Source organism: Delphinus delphis, chromosome 11 (assembly GCF_949987515.2).
Source record: "Delphinus delphis chromosome 11, mDelDel1.2, whole genome shotgun sequence".
In the NCBI taxonomy this organism is placed as follows: Eukaryota; Metazoa; Chordata; class Mammalia; order Artiodactyla; family Delphinidae; genus Delphinus; species Delphinus delphis.
In genome coordinates, this window is record NC_082693.1 from 40,432,660 (window position 1) to 40,457,676 (window position 25,017).

Consider the following 25,017-nt stretch of genomic DNA (forward strand, 5'->3'; position numbering starts at 1 on the left):
TACAGAAGTCACCCCATTCAGTCTAATTGAGATAGATGCTACTCTGTAGGAGTTTACATCTAAGAATTGTTCCCTTACTTGACTCTAAATTATTACCATTTTAATGTAGAGATTGACATAGTACATAAGTGCTAATTTCAAATTCCATGGATGAAGTCGACTAGATATCCTCTTTTCTTTGCTTATTAACTCAAGAAAAGATATTTGGCATATATTTGAGTAATTGATGTCCTGTTCAGTAGTTTTCAGTCATGGATATATGTCTTTAAAGCAATCCTGGTGTCCCTTAGTTTTTGAAGCAGTAGAAAAATTAAACCACTAGAGAACCAGTTCCTGAAATGTATAGTTTTTTGTAATGGTGTGGCTTCCTGTGAGATGTAAACTCCATGGGATACTGGACCTTCTGTCTTTGGCCACGGTCACATCCCCAGCACTCAGCACAGTGCCTGGCACGCAGTAGGTGTTCATTAACTATGTGTGGATGAAAGGAAAGAAGGAAGGGAGGTGGTCAGGCTTGCTGGCGTTCTCAGCCCTCCAGTGCCTTCCCGTTATTTCACACATTCATTCAGCAAGCGTTTATTGGGTGCCAACTGTGTGCCACTGTTCTGGATGCTCAGGGTGTGGCAGTGAACAGCACAGGCCACGTCTCTGCCCGCGGGAACTCACATTCTCATTGGGGGAAGAGCAGGTAACCACATAGGGAAACAGATACTAGGTGAGCTGGTGATGAGTGCTGTGCAGGAAGGACACGCGGGGTGGTGGTGCCTGCGGGTTATACGGGAAGTCTGGGAGTGCCTCACTAGCAGGGGGACGTTTGAGCCGAGACCTCACTCAGAGCAACCCCTCCCCCCGCCTCCAGGTCCTCCGTGACCACCTGGGCGGGTCTGACCTCTCCCCACCACTCTCTGCTTCACCACCCTGCTCCAGGCACACTGACCTTCTTGCTGTTCCTCAAACCTGCCAAGCTCGTTCCTACCTCAGAACCTTTTCGCTTTCCGTTCCTTCTGCCCGGAAACCTCTTCCTCCAGATCTCCGTGCGGCTCGCGTCCTCACCTCATTCAGGTCTCTGCTCCAATGTCCGCTCCTCAGGGAGGCGCTGCCCGCCCCCCCACCACCCCCCGACCCACACACTGCTCCGCCCCCGCCCTGCCTCGGTCCCCCGGTGTGTAGCGCGACGTGATTGTTCTGTCTCTGACACCCAAGCTCCACAAAGACAGGGACTTCAGCTTATTTATCGCTACGTCCCAACATTCACGACAGTGGCGCTTTGTACGCGTTTTTTGAGTCCTCGTTTTGATGGTAATGATTGTGACGTTTTCTTTTCTAAACTACTCCTTCCTGGGCAGTGCGGTGGGGATGTGTCCTCTCTGTAATTCCAACTGAGCAAAGCAAATAGGACTGGTTGTGAAGGGAGTCCTGATGTGTTTGATCTGTCTCTCTTAGAATTGCTGTGTTTTCTGTGTCTGTATTTTATGATGAGCGCATCGTGGTGGTTGCGGAACAAAGACCTGACGCTTCCGAGGAAGATAGTTTCCAGTGGATGAGCCGTGTGCTACAGGTGAGCGCACCTGGGGTCTGTGTCGGGGAGGTTGACTTTGCTGTCAAAGGCAGCAGAAGCCACTGCTGAAGCATTTTCTTCAGTGGACCAGTTATGTTGCCTTTTTTTTTTCCTGCCAGTAGCTACTCAAATATTCCAGCTACTGTTAGCAAAAGCAGATAGTACCACGCCTCCTTGTGTATCACAAAGTATTTTTCTGCTCAGGTTGCCAAAAACAATTGAATTTGACCTGCCTCAGCAAGTTCTTTCACTCTTTTGTGCCTGAGTGTTAACTACCCATGAACGTTTTAACTGTCCAAATGTGGAACACAGCTTTGACATAATCAGTCCCCATGTCAACAGCTGCAGTCTTACTGCATGCTACAAGTGGTGCCTAGAGTGTGAGGAATCCAATATGAGCTGCTGTTCTTCCTTTGAAGGAGCTTTACTGTGGAGTTAGAGATCTAGGTGAAGTAAACCACTAGGGAAGGAGGAAGATATGGGCTCAGTATAAGGGAAATGTTTCTAGGGGAGCAGGCTAGAATGATGAAGAGAGCCTAGTATTCGTTTAGAATCATACTTTGAATCCCAGCTCCACTACCTACCACATAAGTGCCTTTAGGCAGCTTACTTAACCTCACTGAGTTTATTTTCTCGTCTGTAAAGTGGGGATAAAATTATCTATATTACAGAGCTATTGGAAGGTTAATTGATGGTAATTAGATAATGAATTGAAATATTTAGTGCCTGCCTTCAGTACAAGATGATGGCGATCATTATTAATATAAAAAAGAACAATCATAAGCATATCTCCAATGAGGAGTTTATCTTAAATAACATTCCCTTTCCTCTCGGTCCCCTCACTCTGCTCTATTTTATGCTTAGTATTTATCAGCATATAAGTGTCTTCATATGTATTGTTTTCTACATCCACTATAATAGAAGACCCGTGAAAGCCAAGAGTTACTCTCTCTTGTTCCTGTTAGTCCAGAACCAGATGGCTATGCCAGCACATCATCAGAGTAGGCTCAGCAAATATTTGTTGGATAAATGGATGGTCCAGAGAAAGCATGGACTGTCCTTACCATTCAACTTATATGTATTGGGATTGTTCCCAGTGTCTAGAACTGGTCTGCTTGGGGCATTTGGATTTATTTATTGCCAGTTGGTAGTAATGTTGTAGAAATGTTGTAGGCATGAGATGAGTGATGGCACTAGATGACTTTTAAGATTCTTCCTATCTGCAGGGTCTGTGATTCGGAATTATCAGTTGGTATAGCATAGGCTGTTTATAGTGCAAAAATCAGAGAAAGGAAAGAGAATACTGAAGATAGACTAGATAGAAAAAACTGTGAAGAAAGTGGGACTGGGTGATCTCTGAAAGACGGTTAGTAATCAGACCCGCAAAGAGAATTTTTTTATACTGTTCGTATTTTCAAACACACTGCTTATTTCATTCAGAAAGAACTTTGGGGGATAGTGGTAGAATCTTGTGGTGAATTATGTATTTTTTCCAGTACAAGAAGCAAATTTCCCAGGTTGTTATTTTTCCCTGGAAAGCAACTATAGGAATTAAATGCAGTGCTAAACTTACTAATCCAAATTTTTGTTAAAGTCATTTGGGGTCTGATTTGGGTGTGAAATAAGAAGGCATTATCTTATATGTAGCTTCTCTGCTTGGGGTACTTGGATCCATAGTAGAACATTAAGAACTCCATGTGTTCTGGTAGGTTAGAGCCCAGAGGTTGTTTAATTCCAGGTCAGTGTATGATATAAACTAAACACCTAACTCAACACCTTCTAAGGAACGTCGTCAGTGGATGACTTACCAGGTGGCATATTTTCAGTGAGGAATCCAAGCTACACATGATACATTTGCTAACTTCCTGTATATTCTAAGATACTCAAGACTTAGGAACTGTTACAGACTTCCCATTTCCTAGTTATCTCTGTTGGTTAGTGGATTAGTCTGAAGAATATGCTTTCAAGTTTATTCCTCTGCCCTTTTAAGTCATTTTAATAAAAGGCCTTGTCTGTCTTTTATGACTCTTGGTCCATTCGTCTTCTCAGGCTGGATCTCCTTTTCAGTAAGATTTGTGGGTAGTACAAAAGAACCCTCTCAACTGGCATGTTTAGAAATGGTATTGATGGTTGGTCAGTTAGTTTTCAAAGGTGATTGAAGCAGAAAACCATAACAATGAGAAATTCTTCAAGTATTAAATTTTAACACAAAACATAACAAGTGTGCCTTTTATTTGACGCAGAGGCGTGTGAGTGTGAGTTACACCAGTTTGAGTTCCAGGTCAGCTTACTTCGATAAACTACGTCCAAAAGCATTGGTTTCTGGTTTCATTTCCTTTAAGTTAGACTAGAACATGAATATTTGAACAGAAACTTACGTTTTAGACTTGCCCATTCCTATCAACAGTAGGAGTTCACCTCTAATGAGTCTTTAAAAAGCATAACTCTACCTATTTTGCATTCATATTTTATCAGTGGATATAATAGTTAATTATCTGAGCACAGTAACAAGAACAGCAGCCGTAAAAGGTATAGAAGCAGGCACAGCTGACACTCAGTGAGCGCACGGGTGCGTGGCTGGGAACAGGGGTGCGCCGAGGGAGCTGTTGGCCTCCAGGACTCAGTGTGAGGTGGGCCTCACCTGGATGTTTTGCAAAGGGGATGCCTAGTAACCTGGTGAACCGCTTAAGCAAGGGCTTACTTACAGAGCTTCTGTTTTGTTCATAATAAAAATACCGGGACTTCCCTGGTGGCGCGGTGGTTAAGAATTCGCCTGCCAATGCAGGGGACACGGGTTCGAGCCCTGGTCCGGGAAGATCCCACATGCCGCGGAGCAGCTAAGCCCGTGTGCCACAACTACTGAGCCCACGTGCCACAGTTACTGAAGCCCACACGCCTAGAGCCCATGCTCCGCAACAAGCCACTGCAATGAGAAGCCCGTGCACCACAACGAAGAGTAGCCCCCACTCGCCGCAACTAGAGAAAGCCCGCACGCAGCAGCGAAGACCCAGTGCAGCCAAAATTAAATAAACAAAATAAATAAATTTATTAAAAATAAGTAAAATTTAAAAATTAAAAAAAATTAAAAATAAAAATATTTTGCCTCTGTTTAATTGAGCTATGTTGGACAGCTAAAATATTAAACGAACCGAAACAAATTTCTAGGTTTTGGACATTATCAATCAAGAGAGAACATACTGAGGCTTGCAAATCAGTATCCACCTCTGTCCGTTTAGATTGTACTGGGTTGGCCAATACCTCACCACTCTGCCATCACTGGAAGGATTAGGTACCTTTAGATGTATGGGATACTAATAATCTACCAGATTCTAGACCTAGAACGGAGAGAGAAAGAAAAACTCTAGGGCTTCCCTGGTGGCGTGGTGGTTAAGAATCCACCTGCTAATGCAGGGGACATGGGTTTGAGCCCTGGTCCGGGAAGGTCCCATATGCCGCGGAGCAACTAAGCCTGTGCACCACAACTATTGAGCCTGTGCTCTAGAGCCCGCGAGCCACAACTACTGAAGCCCTCGCGCCTAGAGCCCGTGCTCCGCAACAAGAGAAGCCACCGCAGTGAGAAGCCCGCGCACCGCAATGAGGAGTAGCCCCTGCTCGCCGCGACTAGAGAAAGCCCACGCGCAGCAACGAAGACCCAAGCAGCCAAAAATAAAATAAAACACAAAAAACTCTTAGAGTAGAATAATGCATTGTGTTAGGAGGATGTCAAATGTCATAAAATTAATCTCACTGAGTATTTATTTTGTTTGTATTTTTCTAGGCAATCGATAGCATTCATCAAGTGGGGGTTTATTGTCTTGCTCTGGTGCCTGCCAATACTCTGCCCAAAACTCCACTGGGAGGGATCCACATATCTCAGACGAAACAGCTCTTTCTGGAGGGATCGCTACATCCTTGTAATATCCTCATGTGCCCACATACATGCGTGACCAATTTGCCAAAACCCCGGCAAAAGCAACCAGGTAAGAATGCTGGCTTTGAAGGCATGACATTAAAACTGTAACTTGAAGAAGCTGAATTCTCTCAGCATGATGTTTTTCTCTAGAGTTGGACTTTACAAAGATTAGTAAGTAACATGAGAATCGTATCAGCTGACCAAAAGCAGGAAGGAGTGAGATTTTGTAAAATAGCTTTTCCAGGTTTACTGTTGGCTCAGTCTTCTGAGTAATTCTCAGTAGAGTGCCTCCATTTTCCCTGGATGTAAGGTATGGGGTCAAGGTGATCAGAATCCCACTGGCGGAGGTAGAATAGAGCAAGTCCCGTAAGGGAAGGTTCTGATAATAAGAAGAGCTAGTATTTATTGAGGCTTACTAAAAGCCAAATATGAGCTATACATTTTACAAATATGATCCTAGAGCTTCGCCCTCAGCTGTGGAAAGTAAAGTTCAGAAAAGTTAAGAATTGTGCCCAAAGTCATATAGCTGGTTAGTGACAGAGGTGAGATAAATAGCATGTTTTGCATTTGCCATATTCCTATGAATTCAAGATGCAAATAGAAGTATGTGAATTGCCATGTGAAACAAGGAAAAAACCAAATAGTCAATTTCACCATTTTGCCTAATTTCTGAACAAACCTAGGTTGTAGGGCTAATGAGTAGGAGACTAAAGGCAGGAGTAAGTGATTGATGGTCAGTCATGTTAAAATATCTGTTTAGGGCTTCCCTGGTGGCGCAGTGGTTGAGAGTCCGCCTGCCGATGCAGGGGACACGGGTTCGTGCCCCAGTCCGGGAAGATCCCACATGCCACGGAACAGCTAGGCCCGAGAGCCATGGCTGCTGAGCCTGCGCGTCCGGAGCCTGTGCTCTGCAACGGGAGAGGCCACAACAGTGAGAGGCCCGCGTACCGCAAAAAAAAAAAAAAAAAATCTATTCAATCCAACATGAAGTCATTAAGTTTTATTGATGCTTTTTCATTTTAATTGAGAAGTTAATGAGAGCCTCCCAGTTTCTTGTATGCCTGGAAACACATGAGAGCCAAAATCTGGCCTTTACAGTTCCCACTGCTACCACATATACTCACACACACATACACATAGTGGGAAGATTAGGAAGTCAAAGGGAAGTATGGCATTTAATTATATTTCCATTAAGACCGCTTTTGCTGAAAGGTAAATATGATGTACAATAATAAAAGGTAAGCCTCTGACTCTCTAGGATATTTTTATTAGGATATTACAATGTTAATCTGCTCTGCTTTGCAGTAGTTATTACTTCAGTGGTCTGGTGGCTGAAGATCATATCACATTTGGTTATATAGACGTTATTGTCAACTCACCAAGTAACCTTATCTTAGTAACAGTGTATATAGAGCTAAAGTATATATGATATTTATCAGTTTCTGCTAGTGGAAATGACAGTTTATGGAGGCTAATATTCTAAAGGGGCAGTTGGAATCAAGTCTGTACTAATCAAGAAATATATAAAAAGAAGTATCTTCATATTTCCTGCCTACGTATCTGATGGATATGTAAAACATACAAATCCTTCTCCATCTTGTATTCTGTTATACTGAAGTCCTACATTTGTCATATGAGTAAAATCCTATTTTAAATAGCATTTAATCTAGAATTCCTTTAACAAAGCTTTCATTTCAGTAGATGCTTAAAGGATGCAACTCAGAGACATAGTAGTTGCTTAAAACATTGCTTTTGCTAGCCAGATTTCACCCAGTTTTACTAAATGACGAAACCTGTATAAAAGGTTTATTCCTAAGCCCTCATAGGCATAGCATCCACCTGTCTGATGAAAGCATTAGGTTTGGAGTCTGTGTTTTTGCTGTCTGTTGTGATGGTCTGCTAAGATCTTAGTGGAATGCTTATGGGTCAGACCAAAGCAGCTTGAAAATGTAGCATAGGTGGAACAGACATGATGTGGGGATAGCATGAGAGGATGAGGTTTAAGAAGAATACAGGAGCATAGAGATGGTTGGGAGTGAGGTAAAAAAGGAAAGGAGAGGAAAAGGAAGATAGAAACGGTGTTAAGGTAGCCCAGTGACAAAAATCTCATTGAGATGTCTGTTAAGCTGTCGTGTAAAGAATGGGAATGTGTTAGGACTGGTTTTGGCTGCACGTTTCAGATGAACATAACGGCTGCTTAAACAAGAGGCAAGTTTTTTCTTTCTCAAGTGAAAGAAATCCAGAGCCAGGCAGTCCAAGGCTAGGATGGAACTGGCTAGGAACCCTCAGTCACCGTTGGTCCAGCTTCCCATCTTATTGCGTTGGCATTGTTATCAGTTAACTATTGTTATAGATGTGCTGCATAACAAATAATCCTAAAACTCAGTGGTTTAAAGTAAGAAGCATTTATTTTTCACTCATGGAATGTGGATCTGCTGAACCTGGCTGGGATCCGCTGGCCTTGGCTTGGCTCCAGGCTGTAGGTTGGGTTCAGACCTGTTCCATGTGTGTCCTCATCATGGGACCAGCAGCTACCTGTGCCATATTTTCCTCAAGGCAGATGGCAAAAGCAAGAAGCAAGCCAAACCATACAAGCATACTGAAAGCTTCTGTTTGCTTCATGTTTCCTAACATTTTATTGTCCAGGACAAGTCAGACCAGGCCCAAAGTCAGTGGAGCAGAGAGGTATATACTCCTCTCATGTAATCCCAGCAAGGAAGACTTGTAAGAAAATCAAACAGTCTGCCACAGCCAGCCTTAGCATACTGCCTCAGGGTTCATTTAAGCTCCTGACCTCCAGCCATCAGTTCTACATTCCAGCTAGCAGGTGGGAGAAAACGACAAAGAAGGGAATACCCTTCCCCTTTAAACATATCTTCTAGAAATCGCACATATTACTTACTCTTACCTATTATTCTCCCACGCTAAAGAATATAGTCTTTATTCCAGGCATTTGCCCAGCTAAAAACTGGGGGTTGTGTTTTTAAGGAAAAAGAGGAGACTAGGGCTTGATGACTAGCAGTCTTTGCCAGTGGAAATTTACAGAATTTTGTGGAGAAAATAAGAAGACATATTACAGGTACAGCACAGTATCAGCAATTAGCCTCGTAGATGTTATTGCTTTCAGTAATTTTTCACTCTGACTCATAGTCTCAAGAAATACACACAGAAGGACCTCAAGAAATTACTGCTGAGTTATTTTTGTCATTTTAAATTACTCTGAAAAATTCACTTTTTAAAACATCACACCTTTATTAACTTTACATTGTGAGTCCAGGAATGGGCAACTTACACAGTCATATATAGTCTGAGTCCTGCCTATATAAAAAAGGCTGTCTCCAACATAATATATCTGTTAACGTATTATGCAGTCTCTTGGGAAAGAATTTTGCATATTGTATTGGATTGGCCAAAAAGTTCCTTCAGTTTTTAAGTAAAAATAAAAGACATTTTTCATTTTCACCAAGAACTTTATTGAACAGCATATTCACCATTTTGTTCCACTACCTTCTGCCATTTTTCAGGCAACTTCGTAATTCCATCTTCCCAAACCTTTTTCTTTTTGAGCAAAGAACAGTTCCAGGTGCCTTTTACAGTCTTCCAGGGAATTGAAACTTTTTCCATTAAGAGAATTTTGTTAAGACCGAAATAAATGGAAATCTGAAGGTGCAATGTCTGGTGAATACGGCGGGTGAATCAGAACTTCCCAGCCAAGCTGTAACAGTTTTTGCCTGGTCATCAAAGAAACGTGTTCTTGCGTTATCCTGATGGAAGATGATGCGTTTTCTGACTAATTCCTCTTTTTGTCGAGTGCTGCTTTCAACTGGTCAAATTGGAAACAGTACTTGTTGGAATTAGTCATTTGATTTTCCAGAAGGAGCTCATAATAGAGGACTCCCTTCCAATCCCACCATATACACAACATCACCTTTGGATGAAGACTAGCCTGTAGTGTGGTTGGTGGTGGTTCATTTCACTTGCCCCACAATCTCTTCTGTTCCACATTATTGTACAGTACCCACTTTTCATCTCCTGTCACGATTTGTTTTAAAAACGGAACGTTTTCATGACATTTCAGTAGAGAATCGTGAGCAGAAATACAGTCAAGAAGGTTTTTTTTGCTTAACTTATGTGGAACACAAACATCAAAGCAATTAACGTAACCAAGCTGGTGCAAACGGTTTTCAGCGCTTGATTTGGATATTTTGAGTATGTCAGCTATCTGCCGCGTGGTATAATGTTGATTGTTCTCAATGACTCGATTTGATCACTATCAACTTCACCTGGTTTACTGAACCATGAAGCATCGTCCAGTGAGAAATCTCCAGCACTAAACTTTGCAAACCACTTTTGACATATTCAGTCAGTCACAGCACCTTCTTCATACACTGCACAAATCTTTCTATGCGTTTCAGTTGCGTTTTTACCTTTTTTGAAATAATAAAACATTATACGCCAAAAATGTTGTTTTTCCTTCTATCTTCAATATTAAAATGGCTACACAAAAATTCACCAATTTTGATAAGTTTTTTTTTAAATGCACACTGATATGACAGCTGTCATAATACAGTGTAACAAAATTGTTTCGAATGAACTTAAAGACAGCTAAGCACTACTAGAGAGCCATGTTACGGAAAAAACCAAACGAACCTTTTGGCCACCCAGTACTTAAAATTTCAGTGGACATACACTTTGTAGATGAAAACTGTTTAGCAGAGTATTGGAGTTCTTTACCCTTAGGGTGTGTTTTTTTTTTTAGTTCAAAATTTTTCTTTAACTTTTCATTTTGAAGTAATTTCACTTACAAAAAAAGTTGCCAAACAGTAAAAGAATTGCCTTATACTCTTTACCCAGCTTCCCCACATATTTAAAAGTGATTCCATGATTTAAGTGATCTTGTTCCAGCTATTACAGTACATTCATAATCAACAGATTTTGGCAATAAACGTTATTTAATATTAAAGCATAGCATCAGCATTATTCAAAACTCAGCTGGCAATAAATTTTGTTATGTTTTAGCTGTCTTCTTAGTTTCATACATTGGAGTCTAATCTTTAAGTGACCATCAGGAAAGGCATACAAAGCCCTAGCATTATTGAGAAAGGGAGAGTTTTCCTTTTTTATCTTGAGAAAGGGAGAGTTTTCACTTTTTTTTCCCCAAGTGGCAAGCCTCTGGAACAGTTGAAAATACCGTAATGAACACCCATATACCTTCCCCTAGATTCAGCAACTGTTAACTTTTTTTTTAACTGAATTCTTTGAAAGGAAATTGCAGACATCATGACACTACACCCCCAAATATTTCAGCAGTATATCTCTAGAGAACAAAAACATTCTCCTAAAATTTTCCTAATCAGCCACAATGCCATTATCCTATTAAGAAAGTTAACATTGAGCTTCCCTGGTGGCGCAGTGGTTGAGAGTCCGCCTGCCGATGCAGGGGACATGGGTTCGTGCCCCGGTCCGGGAAGGTCCCACATGCCGCAGAGTGGCTGGGCCCGTGAGCCATGGCCGCTGAGCCTGCGCGTCCGGAGCCTGTGCTCTGCAACGGGAGAGGCCTGCGTACCTCAAAAAAAGAAAAGAAAAGAAAAAAGAAAGCATTAATATAATCCTATCATTTAATAATACACAATCTATGTTCATATCTCTCTACCTGTTTATTATAGTAGCTGATTTTTTTTTAATCCAGTATCTAAAGTCACACATTGCTTTTGGCTGTCATGTCCTTTAACTTGAAAGCTCCCAAATCTGTTGTGTCTTCAAGACACGGACCTTTTTGAAGAATCCAGGCCAGTTGTCTTGTAGAATGTCCTACAATCTGGATTTCATTGCTCACTTAAAATAAAGCCCTTCTGATTTTCCTGATGAACTCACCCTCAGTCCTCATAGATGGCAGATTTCTTTTCAGACCAGATATTTATTACTGTTAAGCCCCCGTTAGGGTTTTATCCATGATTGGAACAGATGAAATGTATCAGTAGGAACCAGTGCAACCAACTGTCACCTCCTCGGAGTGAAAACTTCCCTCTCTACACAGTCCCTCCACCCCCCAATCCATGTCTCTCCTGTGGTCCTATTTTCTATTTTTCCATCACTTCCTGCTACCTGACATTATTTGTGTATGTGTTTATTGGTTGCCTTTCCCCGCTAGAATACAAGCTGTATGTCTTGTTTGCTACTTTGTCCCAGTGCCTAGAAGGGTGCTCAGTCGGTATTGGTTGAATGAACGTTTGAACCAGCTTTGGTCAGTCTGGAAATGCTTGGGGCTGGCGTGGGGGTGGTATGTAGCTTGAATCGCCATCTCCAGAGAGCTGATTTTTGCTTTTACTTACAGGCGTAGGCCCTGCTTCTGTGATGGTTGGGAATCTGGTTGCAGGAAAACGCATAGCACAAGCTGCAGGAAGGGATCTTGGGCAAATTGAAGAGAATGATTTAGTGAAGAAGGTAAGTGTTCCAGAAGTGTTGATTTTTACAAACAAGTCAAGGACAGAACCTACGCTTCAGGTAACAGATGGCAGATGCATTGTCCAGCTTCTTAAAAGTTGCTGACCATGATTCTTTTTTCTGCTTTATGACTTCAGCACCAATTTCTGGCGGAGATCTTACAGTGGCGAGCCCAGGCAACTCCTGACCACGTACTCTTCATGCTGTTAAATGCCAAGGTATTAAAAATGCAATTGTATGTCTAATCAGCTGGCTATTGTGAGAGTATCTTAGGCACACTTGATCTCTTTCTTTCATCAGAAAAGTTCTGTTGCCAACTCAGAGGAAGGAGTTGTTGCTTTCTCCTCGTTTTGATATATGAGGATAAATTGTGCAGTTATTTCAAGGTTGAAATGAGACCTCCTGGAGTGTTATTCAATACTGTCTCTTTTTTGTCACAATCAAGTTGTCTTTTTTCAGTTCTGATAGGAACCGTAGGACAACCATGTAATTACATAATCTACAGATAGACAGAATGCATTGTGTCAATGTAATTTTTAACCCAGTTTGACTTTTAATTCTTTGATTTCCACCAGAAATAAAATGACTTTAGATCAACATTTTAAAAACCAGTTGTTTCTAGTACATACTTAAATTATTTATTGCTAACATAAAAAGCAAATTGAAAATTATTCAAGAGTATGTTTAACTATTGCTTTCTAATGGATGGTTCGCCAGAATATTGTATTTTTTAAGTTATGCATTCCATGGGAGTCTGTTGAGATTTGTTTGTTTTAATGGTTGAGTCCGAAGCTGGTACTGTGACCACAGCATAGAACAGTATTTGTCACCAGCAGAGGGAAGACTGGAGGGCCTATTGGAGTCCCTTAGGGGACTTACCCAGATGGCCCCCTTCTGCCCCAGGCCCTGGATTCTGATAGTCTCTCCCTCCCTCCCTCTCTCCCTCCCTCCCTCTCTCCCTCCCTCCCTCCCTCCCTCCCTCCCTCCCTCCTCTCTCTCTCTCTCTCTCTCTCTCTCTCTCTCTCTCTCTCTCACACACACACACACACACACACACACACACACACACCACACACACACATACACAGCTTTGAGAATTTATGCAGTGATAGAACCTGAGAGGGATATGCTGTGCATCTTAGTGAAAAGTCAGTTAAAATCTTAAGAACCGTTGCTCTATGGTAGAAAACTTTGGGACTTCCTTGCTCCACCTCTGCATGAAGTGGGCTTCTCTTCAAGTGCATGGATTGATTAGGGTCCTTCCATTTCAGTAAGAAGATGTCAATCCAGCTTGTTCCCCACTCCACTCCCAAGCTTGGCTACAGTTAAACTTATGGCCCTGTCAAATCATACTTCAGATCTATTTGTTAGTGAAAGTAAGTTGAAATTTGCTTCTTGGGTAGAGAAATAATATATATGGATGACTAAAGGACATGCAGTCCATCTATTCTTCTGCATATTCTAACATTTTACCTTGGATTAGCCCAGGCCACCAGAAAGCCTAGGAACCATACAACATTGTTCCCTTATGCCCAGAAAATGCTTCTTACTGAAGTTTAGTTTACTGCCGTACCAAGGACCAAAAAGAGAGCCATTGTAAGAAATGGCCTTATGAATTTAACCCTGATTTTAGCCAAAGGAATATTCATTTTAGTGTTATAACCTTAATGTCCAACAATAGACAATTGACTAAATAAATTATGGTATATAAACATGAAATACTATGCAGTCATTGAAAATAATGTTATAGAATAGTTGATGAACCAGAAAATAGTCATAATGTGGAAGTAGGAAAAGTAGGATATAAAACTTTAATAATAATTGAGTACTTACTGAAGACCCTGTCCTGGGTGCTTTCCATTTCATAGTTCATTTTAAGGTTAGGGGAACGGAGGCATAGAGACATGAAATCACTTGCCCAAGGTCGCAGGGCCCTAAGTGGTAGGACTAGGAAATTAGCTCCTTCATTTGAACCCAAACTAGCTTCAGAGCCCACATTCTTAGCCAATGCACTATACAGCCTCTGGCATAATATAGTATACCTTTTTTTTTTTAATGTTGCATGTGAATTTATATATAATACATACTCATTTGTTAAAAACCAGGAAAATATACAGCAAAAGTTAATAGTGGTTACGTCTCATATTTACTAATCTATATTTTCCAAATTTTCTATATTGAACTTGTACTACTTTATAGTAATGAAATTTAAAAGTTATTTTTAAAAGAAACAGCTCAGTAAACTTGTTTTTATCATGAGTTTTTTAAAGTTAAGTTACAATAATTAAAACAGTGTGGTATTGGCACGATATAGACAAATAACAGTTTGGTTTTATCTGGTAAAGTTGAAGGTGGGCATACCCATTGACCCAGCAATTCCATTTCTAGGGCTATACCTGACCAAAACTCATATATTTATGCACCAGGATATATGTATTAGAATGAATTGTCCATCAGCAGTAGAATGGATGAATAAATTGTGGTATGTTCATGCAGTTAAATACTGTGCAGCAACAAAAGCAAATGAACTATACACCTAAGCATGAGAGGTTAGATGACGCTTCATAGAATGTTGAGAGAAAGAAGCAAATCACAAAAAAATATATGTACAGTACAACTATGAAAATCAAATATTTCATAGGTGGTAAAAATATAAAGAAAAAGAAATTAGCCACTAACATTAAAAAGTCACGATAGTGGTTCCCTATGGAGCGAAGGAGAAGGCACCCATGAGGGTGCTTTTAAGCAGGGGTCTTTTTCACATCAGGCTGGTTCTTACACAGATGCTTGTTTTATATATATATATATATATATATATTTTTTTTTTTTTTTTTTTTTTTTTTACCTGTACGCAGGCCTCTCACTGCTGTGGCCTCTTCCGTTGCGGAGCACAGGCTCCGGACGCGCAGGCTCAGCAGCCATGGCTCATGGTCCCAGCCGCTCCGCGGCACGTGGGATCCTCCCGAACCGGGGCACGAACCTGCGTGCCCTGCATCGGCAGGCGGACTCCCAACCACTGTGCCACCAGGGAAGCCCTATAATTTTTTATTAAGCTACACGTTCATATCTTATGCACTTTCACACTCGTGTGTTATATTTTACAAAGGCACAGGGGTTCAAAAAGCCCAGCTCGGTGAAACTTGAATTGGACAATAAGGGTATTTATGAAGACCCGCAGGAGAAATTATTCTCAGGACCAGGAATAATTGGCCATCTCCTAATCTGCTAACCTTTGTTAATTCACTGTTCGTGTTTTTGTTTACATCTCTGCTGTTAGAATACTCAGAGCCAAACTCGTGTTTTACACAAGTGTACTTGACCACATAGCCAGCGCCCTGACCTCACTCATGCCCTCGTCCTGCTTTCATTTCTTTTATTTTCCCCTCTTCTCTTATTTCTTCATGTAAATACAAAATTGCTATGTATTTTTAAAGCTATCTTAAATAAGAGAGACTGTAAATACATACGTTTGATTTAAGTTAATGTTGTTAGTCCCTAAGTACCTTCAAACATTGAGAAAGAAAAGGAATACCACACACGTCTTTTGGTGCTTGGGGAATTTTCACTGAACTTGATAGCTTGCTGCAGATAATCTAGCAAGGCACAAGCCTTCCATATAATGTCAGATTGGCTCTGTTTGTTACCGTTTTCCTTACTGGGCGTCAACCTGCTTATCCTTTCTTCTATTAACAGGGAACTACGGTGTGCACGGCCAGCTGCCTTCAGCTTCATAAGCGAGCAGAGAGGATTGCAGCAGTTCTTGGTGACAAGGGACATCTCAATGCAGGAGACAACGTTGTATTACTCTATCCACCTGGTAAGTGCTGGATTGGTAGACTAGACAAGCTCCATTGCTAGACTACAGACTCTAAGAGGACAGGAGCTCAGGGCTGCTATACATGACCACGTGGGCTGTGCGCACAGCCTCATGCCACGGGAACAGGCCTCTCCTCTCAGGGTTGTGCAGTGTGAGGGCTCTGCCAGGACCGGGCCTGTTGTATTTACTCTTGTATTTCCTGTCTTGTATAATACTCTTGTATTTCCAGGCACTGTCTAGCTCAGTGCCTGGCACTATGGTAAATATTGAATGAGTGAATGACAACTTCTTGACTTTTGGAAACACTCAAAAGAGACCCTTATTTCTAGGAGTGCTCAGGAACGGGACTCTTTCACCCAGTTTTCAAAAGCATGTTGTGTGTGAACTCTGACTTCACATTCTCCACATCGTAATTCGTGCTTACTGTCCCTCGATTATTACTGCATTCATCTTCCACGCTCTAATTCAGCAACCTCTTTACATCAAGAGGGACTCAGGGACTTCCCTGGTGGTGCAGTGGATGGGAATCCGCCTGCCAGTGCAAGGGACACGGGTTCAATCCCTGGTCCGGGAAGATCCCACATGCCGTGGAGCAACTAAGCCCATGCACCACAGCTACTGAGCCCTAGTGCCACAACTACTGAAACCCGCATGCCTAGAACCCGTGCACCGCTACGAAGAGTAGCCCCCACTTGCCACAACTAGAGAAAGCCCACGCGCAGCAACGAAGACCCAGTGCAGCCAAAAATAAAATTAAAGAAAAGAGGGACTCAGAATTACTTGATGAGTTTGGTATAAATATTAAAAATTTTAGGTGAAATATTTCAGTTGTCCCTTTCTTTAGTCTTCGGCCACCTAACTCATAAATCCAGCCTTCTGTGGTCTTTTATCCCTTTTACCTCATTTTACTGTGATTCTCACTTTGCTTTTTTATTTACATTGATACTAAGATTTCTTAGAAGGTCATCTGCTAAAGGAATTCCTCCTTGTTCCTGGGAGATTGTCTTCCATCTACCAATTAATCATGGTAATGGACCACAGCACTTCCCAAGGAGGCCACCCTTCGAGTCCTGATATTGCAGAGGCTTCGTATCAAGTGATGCCTTGCCTCCCTAAAACCTGCACCCACTGGGGGAGTGACATCTTGGGGGTCCAATTGCTGTTCACATAGCGGCCTTCTAAAGAGTGAAAGAAAGCTCAAGTGTTCCTCATCTCTCCTTTTCCCATTCTTTTATCTTCCAAGTGGAGCAGCCCTAATTTTTGCAGTTATTTCTCCTAGGTAATATCAAGTAATGATGTCAAAATACCTTCGTCAGGTATCTTTCAAGAGCTTACTTCTGAGCTCCTTTCTCGTTATTTATTCTTGGCTTCTCTATATTTTTTTTTGAGTTGTTTTATATGCATCCTTCTTTACCTTCTGTTTCTTCTAAATTTAAAAAATTTCTTCCGATAATGTCTCTGTTAAATTACGGTCTAGTGAACCCATCTGGCACATGATTTAATAAACTGGTTTTGGAATAAATAAATAAATTGGTTTTGGAAGCTCTGGCTTTTGCTTTCTCGGTGACAAACCAGGCAGCTAAGTGGCTCTGTCTTGCAGGCATCGAGTTAATCGCTGCGTTCTACGGCTCCCTGTATGCCGGGTGCATACCTGTGACCGTCCGACCTCCTCATGCTCAGAACCTCACAGCCACATTGCCCACCGTCCGCATGATTGTTGATGTAAGTGCCGGGTATAACTTGCCTTGTCCTCATCTCATAAAACCCAGAGTCAGACAGCTAAGCATCCTTACTCATTTTCCAGTCTAATTGAGTCAGGAAGTCGAATCTGTCTCCTGCAAACTACCTCCTTTTCCTTTATCTGATCAAAGTGACCAGCATTTTCCAGTGAAGGAATGTGGGGAAAGCAGTTTTTGGTGAGATACAGGATTGTGTTTTTATCATGAACATTAAGGAAGTGAAGCTGTCATTAGTATTTCTCCATGAAACTTATTTTTTTCCCTCTTCTTAAAAAAGTCCTAATATTTTTTCTGCACAGTAACCAAGGTAATTTTAAATGCCAAACTGAATTCTCCCCATGTCAGGTCACTTTTTGGGGGGTTAGTCTTATAAATTCGCTTGGTATAGTATTAAAGTATACTATAGTAGGAAAGTAAGATAAATCTTATTCTAATCATATCCTAATGTACTTTAAAGCAAAGAGTTACAAAGTTCCAATTTATGTCACATTTGTTTCTCTAAGAACTGCTGCTCCATCCCCAACTGGAGCCTGCGGTATAAAAGGTGCATTTGCCACAGATGATTTTACTACAAAGTTCAGTTTGGCAAAATGCCCTGGTTATATTCTGCAAAGTAGGCCGGAGCAGCAGGGAGGGGAGTTTCCTTCCACTGACACAGTTTGCGGGGTGAGGGAAGTTGGTCCCCATGCGTTTCCACGTGCGGGTGTGTGGGAGAGCTCGTTCCTCTGAGTGCACAGAGTCCCTCAAGTCCAGGGTATGTTCTAGGTCCGGTGTGTTTCACCATATTCCCTGGACTGTTGCAAACACTACCTCCTTCAGAGATGATCCTCCAACACCTCTCATTCCCTGAGTACTACGAAGTCCATGTTTCTATTTTATTATGGTCTTCATGAAATCAAGAGATCTGGGGATCCATACTGAGGTTATAACCATGGAATATTTGAGAATCACTGTTGTAAACAGTAACTTGTGTTATGAACAAGTCCATCATTCTAATTCAGTGTTACGCATTTTTCGGGACAAATGTAAGGGGAACACTGACCTCCATTGTCCTGTGTGTATTCTTTGAAAAGCTGGTACTGCCCTGTCCCAGTATGATGTGCGAGTTGCTTTTAGCAGCAGCCAGAGCCTATGGTGCTACACGGGGCTAAGCCTCATGGTGCTTATTTTTGTCCATTTGTTTCTAGGTCAGCAAAGCAGCCTGCATTCTCACCACACAGACCCTAATGAGGTTACTGAGGTCCCGAGAGGCAGCAGCAGCTGTGGATGTGAAAACCTGGCCAACTATCATTGACACAGGTGAAAGGGAGATTTCTCCAGAGGCATTGAGGGGGCAAGAACATTCACTCCCCGAGATTTCCTAGGTTCTCATACCAAAGGTGTTTACACAGCTCTTCCGTTGCAGCCCATTCCACCTGCTAAGACAGAGGCAAAACTTAATATCCACTCAGCTTGAGTTACCAAAGGACTGGATACTGCAACATCCAGATCCAGAGAAGCAGATCACAGTGTGCCAGAGCTCTGGCGACAAAACGTGACTTGCTGTTACTCTTGGCATCGTCAAACGGTGGTTAGGTGTTTATGCCAGATGTGACCGTAGACATGTTGGGCTACATAAAGTATGGGGAGGATCTGACCCTTGACTTCCAGATGTGATAGAGTTGGAACAGCATTGCACTAGGAGTCAGAAGACCTGGTTCTGGTTCAAGCTTCAGTCCTTATGTTCTGTATAACCTTGTCTGAGATGACCCTTTCCTAAAACACTACCTACCCTGGCCCGACTCACATATTTATTGAGAATATCAAATGCAACATAATATGAAAATACTTTGAAAACCATAAAGTGTATGAATTTTAGATGGTGTTCATACGAAAGAAGGGGGTAAGACTTTGGGATAGCTGGAGATGGTGGTGGAGGGGAGAGTGTGGGTTTTGGAGTTGGGCAGACAGGTGTAAATCCTCATCCTCTGTTACTCGTAACTACTTCATGGGGTCATGAAGATTAAATGACATAATGTAAAGCACCAGCATACAATCACAGTCATAACAACATCTAACTTGTTATTGAGCCCTTACCATGTGGCAGTCATGTAACATGTGTTACCTAATTTCCTCCTTCGACAACCCTATTAGATAGGTGCCAGTTTTAGCCTCATTTTACAGATAAGAAGACTGAGGCACAGGGAGGTTACGTAAGTAGCAAAACTGAAATTCAAACCCAGTCAGTTTGGCTCCCCTCCCAGCCCCTTAATTATTATCTCCTCCCCACCAGTTTTCAGTAAGTATCACGTAGTGTCCACTTCAGGGACATTTATGTGGATTTAAATGCAGGGATGACATCTATTTATGGTTATTGCGTCCAGATGCTGAGCTATATTTTTTTACATGTTACTTAAGGATATAGACAAAGTCATTTATAATATGTAACACAAGTGGATTGTGTTGGTGTTAATGATGTAGATAGATCTACTGTGGTTCCTGGACTCAGTCATGTTTCAGGAAGACCTGGAATGTGGTCTGTGATGCAGACAACAGAAAGGTTTCTTTAGGTACTTGAGTGGCCCTTCCCTACACAGAGGTGGGTTGAAGGTGATAGAGAAAGTCTTTGGTTTGACCAGAGATGAGTGCCCAATGATACAGAGATTGAAAAGTCAGAGTCAGAATCGTTTCTTGATCTGGAAAGCCAAAGGAGCCATTGAGGAGGCATGGCTGGGGCCAGAGACATCCTTGATATCTTTGGATATGACATACTTATAAAGCAAATTTAGAGGGAAGGGAGAGGTTATCATAAAAGAGCAAAGGAAAATAATTCCCAATTCTAGATTATCATTCTTAAAATCAGTCATGTTACCTTGGAGAAAAACTGTCCAACTTTTAAAGCAGTCCATGGTTACTGTGACGTGTACTAAACTGTAAATAATGAACTTTAACTTGAAACCAGCATAACAACAAGTAAAGCTTCTTGAGTTGTCTTAAAGTGCTTTATATGAATAAACTTCCTAACAGTTCTGGGAGGGCAGGTATTATTACCACTTTAGAGATAAGGAAACAGACACAAAGAGGTTAAATAACATCAAGATGACATCACTGAGAAATGGCAGAGCTGGGATTTGAACACTGGCAGTCTGCTTCTTTAGCCTGTGTTTTCAGCTCCTATGGTATATTACCCCTCTCTAATCGTCTAGTAAATACATCTGCCTGATGTAGTTTCCTTGCTTATATTGTCTATTGGTGCCCTCAACCCCAGCCCTCCTCTAGGAGTGACATATGTGAGCCGGTTGGTTAAATACGAGAAGCCTCAGCTTTAGCAAATCCCAGAAGCTAAGTGTGGCCATAGCAAAGCCACAGAAGACCGGTGGAAGAGCAATGATTTGCGAGTTCCAACGTGTCTGATTTTTTTTTAATGTTACTGAAGTGTAGTTGATTTACAATGTTGTGTTTAATCTCTGCTGTACAGCGCAGTGACTCAGTTATACATATATATATATTCTTTTTCACATTCTTTTCCATTATGGTTTACCGGAGGATATTGAATATAGTTCCCTGTGCTATACAGTAGGATCTTGTTGTCAACATGTCTGATTGACATCGGGTTTTTTCTTTTCCTTGCAGATGATCTACCCAGGAAAAGGTTACCTCAGCTGTACAAACCACCCACTCCTGAGATGCTGGCGTACCTTGATTTTAGTGTCTCCACAACTGGCATGCTTACGGGAGTGAAGGTAGAGTAGTCGGGATATATTTACTCTCTCACTGGATGCTGGTAAAGTGCCAGGGCTGCAAAAAATAGAGATGACCACTGCCCCAGGGACTTCAGATGGAGAGGCCAGCTGGTCGTACCAGAGACCAGGAGGCAGAGGATCAAGGGCCACTGCTATATTTAAATAAAAGCATTGGCTCTTCCGGAATAAGTTATCCCAAGGAATTTGTGTTATGAAGTGTTCTGAACCTAGCATAGAAGCCAACAGATAACACGAGTTAGTTCAAGCCAGTACGAAGTCATAGATTCGTATTTCATAAAACTCAGTATTGAGAAGTTAACAGATAGACTTACCCTTCAGTTAGACTTCGATTAGGCTTTTTGAAGCAATGAAAAATATACATCATTTTGAGGAGCTGGAGGGAATGTAAGCTTCTCAAAACTCTCATTAGAGCTGCTTTTCTGCCTGTGGGATGCCAGTTCCATCCTGTTCCATGTTCCTTACCTTCCAGATGTCCCACTCTGCGGTCAATGCTCTCTGTAGAGCCATCAAGCTCCAGTGCGAGTTGTATTCCTCTCGGCAGATCGCCATCTGCCTTGACCCTTACTGTGGACTTGGCTTTGCACTCTGGTGTCTCTGCAGGTAGGCATGGAAAAGCAAAGAAACAGAATGCATGGGAATATCTTTGGGGCTGTGAGCATCTCATCCTTCCATTTGCTCCCTTAATTTGGTAGAGTTTCAATAAAATGCTGATGCTTTCCAGAATTTGTGCATCTAATGTATCTTCGACATTTGTCTGGTTTGTTTGTATTCCCTCTATTAGTTTTATGCCTCAGACAAAAGGGCAGTGATCTTACTGCCTCTTCTGTGCTCCATCCTGTCATCCTCATTTTAGAAGCAGAGCCAAGTAGAAGGATGACACTTGGGTGAAATGTCATACTGTGTCAGCCAGAATGCACCCCCTAGGCTTGGCAGGAAGGAATGTAATGAGATGGGTGACAGCATGTGGCTGGAAAGTAGCACATTGGCCACATTGTTCCTTGTGGGATAGCAGATCCCAACTCCTTCTACTCTCCTCCCAGAGGACCTCATCTCAGCCTGCATTTTCACCTCCTTGATGGGCATCTTCATGAATGCTTCACAGATGCCTCAATTCAACATCTTCCTTATGTGTCCCCATTCTTCTTAGGATGGGCTCATCCACCTAGGTTAGGGGCCCACACTAGGAACTTGGGCTTTATCTTCAACTCTATATCTTTATGTCATACTTCCAATTAAATGTCAGATCCTTTGGCTCCATTATTCTTAAACCTATCTCTACATAAGAATCACCTAGGGGTCTATGAAAAAAAAAATTAATGGGGCTTCCCTAGACATACTAACCTAGATCTCCAGAGGTGGAAACCACAATTCCAGTATTTTTTTTTTTAATACAGGATTCCTGGGCTCCTAGTTATTCTGGTCTATATTCAAGGTTTAGGAAGTTGAGGATTCACGGCTGGAGATTGTACATACAATGCAGGACTCTTTCCTTTTTACAATACAGGATTCCTTCCTTTTTATCCTGGGTGCACTGTCAGGGTTCAAGCTCTCATCCTCTCTCACCTGGATTATTGCAGCCTCTCCTAACTGTCTCTCAGCCTTCAGTGACTCGTGTCTCCAATACCCGCTCCGTGTAACTAGCTTTACCCCAACTTCAAGCTATAGTGACAGCCTGCTGGGTAAATTCTAAACTCCTTGATATAATAATAGATCAGTGATTTCACAGTTTGGCCCTGACCCTTCTGGCTTCAGTTCTCACAACTCCCCAGGCATTCTATGCTTTAGTATTTCACTCTGGAATCCTATTTCTGACAACCTCACACACACCATGTAATTTTATATTGCCGTGCCTTTGCATATGCTCTTCCCTCTGCCTGGAATGCCCTCACCAGCTTCCCCATTTTTCCAGCCACTGTCAAATTCCTACTCATTCTTCAAGCCCGAGCTCAACTGTCGCCGACTCAGTGAAACACCTGCCGCCCCTTGTGTTCCCAGTTTGAATGACTTGCTCGTCATTCTGTGATCCTGATGGCCTTTATTCACATCTCAGTTACCACCTTCCACAGTCTGCTTTATTCTGTAGTTATTGTATCTTGTGAGTTGCATAGGAACAAGGCTGATTCTTAGACCTTTATATCTAATATGACCCAACCCTGTCCTTCATGCTCAGTAAATATTTGCTGAATTGATGGTGTTCTAGGATGAATTGATAATGTCAGCTCTTGCCTTTTTTCATTGCAGTGTCTATTCAGGTCACCAGTCCATCTTAATTCCTCCTATGGAGTTGGAAAACAACCTTTTCCTCTGGCTCTCCACGGTCAACCAGTACAAAATAAGAGACACTTTCTGCTCCTATTCAGTAATGGAGCTCTGCACCAAGGGGCTTGGAAACCAAGTGGAGGTGCTGAAGGTAAGAAGCAGCTGTAACCAGGAGACAGTCCTGAGAGAAATGGGCCAGGCGTGATGATACCCCACCTTGGGCTGGCCAGACATATCTGCCTGCTTTTTTTCTAGGCAAACAGGTGTTTGTAAACCTCAGGAAGTTTATCTCTTTCAGTTTCTAATTTAATGCACTCTTTCAGAGTTTAATCTGATTCTTACATTGTGGAGAAGAAGGTAAAACTGGTGAGGAGGCTGAACAGAAATGACTTTATGTGAAGATGAACAGAAACTGTGACCTCCAAGAGGATTTTTCCCAATAGAATTTGCAGCCTGAGAATCTCAGAGATTGGCGACTGCCCCAGAGATAAGGTCGCTCATTCATGAGTGTATCCCACGATCATATGTCTAACTGGCATGTGAGAGTCAAAAAACACTGAATTTTCTTTAGTAGAGAAATGTGACCTTAAGAATGAAAAAAAGAGATAAGAGGTTAGATATCTATGTTGCTAAATTTGTTTTTCTCTCAGTCCCGTCTCTGCATTTGAAATAGAGAGAAATGTAAGGTACAGAAATAAAGAGGGATTAAAAATATATTGCTGAAAACCTAAGATTTTTAGGTGAAAGAGGAAAGAAATAGAGAATGAGCATATTGACCTGTGGGTAATGACTTTAGTGGAATTCCTTGGCATTTTCTGAAAAGGCATATGTTTTCTCTGGGTGTCTGAGGTGAGAAAACATAGTTTCTTGGCTTTTCCTGACCAAAGAGATAGAGCAGTGGCCCTGCTTGTTCAGCACTTCTGTGATTCTGCTGACCTCGGCTCCTGTGCGTGGTGTCTTACAGACCAGGGGAATCAACCTCTCCTGCATCCGGACGTGTGTGGTGGTGGCTGAGGAGCGGCCCCGCATTACTCTCCAGCAGTCCTTCTCCAAGCTTTTCAAGGACATCGGTCTGTCCCCTCGGGCTGTCAGCACCACTTTTGGATCAAGAGTCAATGTAGCGATATGTTTGCAGGTGACTATCATGAAATCTTGCTTGTGTGGGGGGCTCAGAGCACAGGCTGCCACTTAGTTGCTGTAGGCCTCTGGGCTTTTTCTTTGGACTTCACTGTACCTTATTTTGTCCATCTGTAGAATGAACATGGTAGCATCGTCCTTCACAGGGTCGTTCTGTAGAACCACTGAGTTTCTAGGTGCCAAGCACTTGGAGCTGTGCCCGGCAATTAAGCTCTAATGTAAACGTTTACTCTAAGTAGTGGTTTTATGGTCCAGGACGATGAGTCGAGAAGATTTCTGAGTCCTATTTGAATTTTATTTATATGTTACCCTTTGTTTTCTGTCTCCTCCATCTTTTACGCCTTTTTTTTTTTTTTTGCAAAAGAAGTACAAATAAGCCTGCATTCTTTTCTGCAGCCAGATGGCAA

At 42.0% G+C, this 25,017-nt stretch overlaps 1 protein-coding gene across 3 annotated transcripts in view; it reads left to right on the plus strand.

Moving 5' to 3' along the window:
* Window positions 1–25,017, plus strand: part of DIP2B (disco interacting protein 2 homolog B) — a 232,474-nt gene that overhangs the window by 195,703 nt on the left and 11,754 nt on the right. For all 3 annotated transcript variants that reach the window (XM_060024760.1, XM_060024761.1, XM_060024762.1), the window contains 11 exons: window positions 1,444–1,558; window positions 5,337–5,538; window positions 11,806–11,915; window positions 12,053–12,133; window positions 15,609–15,732; window positions 17,333–17,454; window positions 18,659–18,770; window positions 21,084–21,193; window positions 21,684–21,814; window positions 23,456–23,624; window positions 24,438–24,608. In XM_060024760.1, coding sequence (XP_059880743.1) covers window positions 1,444–1,558; window positions 5,337–5,538; window positions 11,806–11,915; window positions 12,053–12,133; window positions 15,609–15,732; window positions 17,333–17,454; window positions 18,659–18,770; window positions 21,084–21,193; window positions 21,684–21,814; window positions 23,456–23,624; window positions 24,438–24,608 — 1,447 coding nt within the window. The remainder of the gene's footprint in view (window positions 1–1,443; window positions 1,559–5,336; window positions 5,539–11,805; window positions 11,916–12,052; window positions 12,134–15,608; window positions 15,733–17,332; window positions 17,455–18,658; window positions 18,771–21,083; window positions 21,194–21,683; window positions 21,815–23,455; window positions 23,625–24,437; window positions 24,609–25,017) is intronic.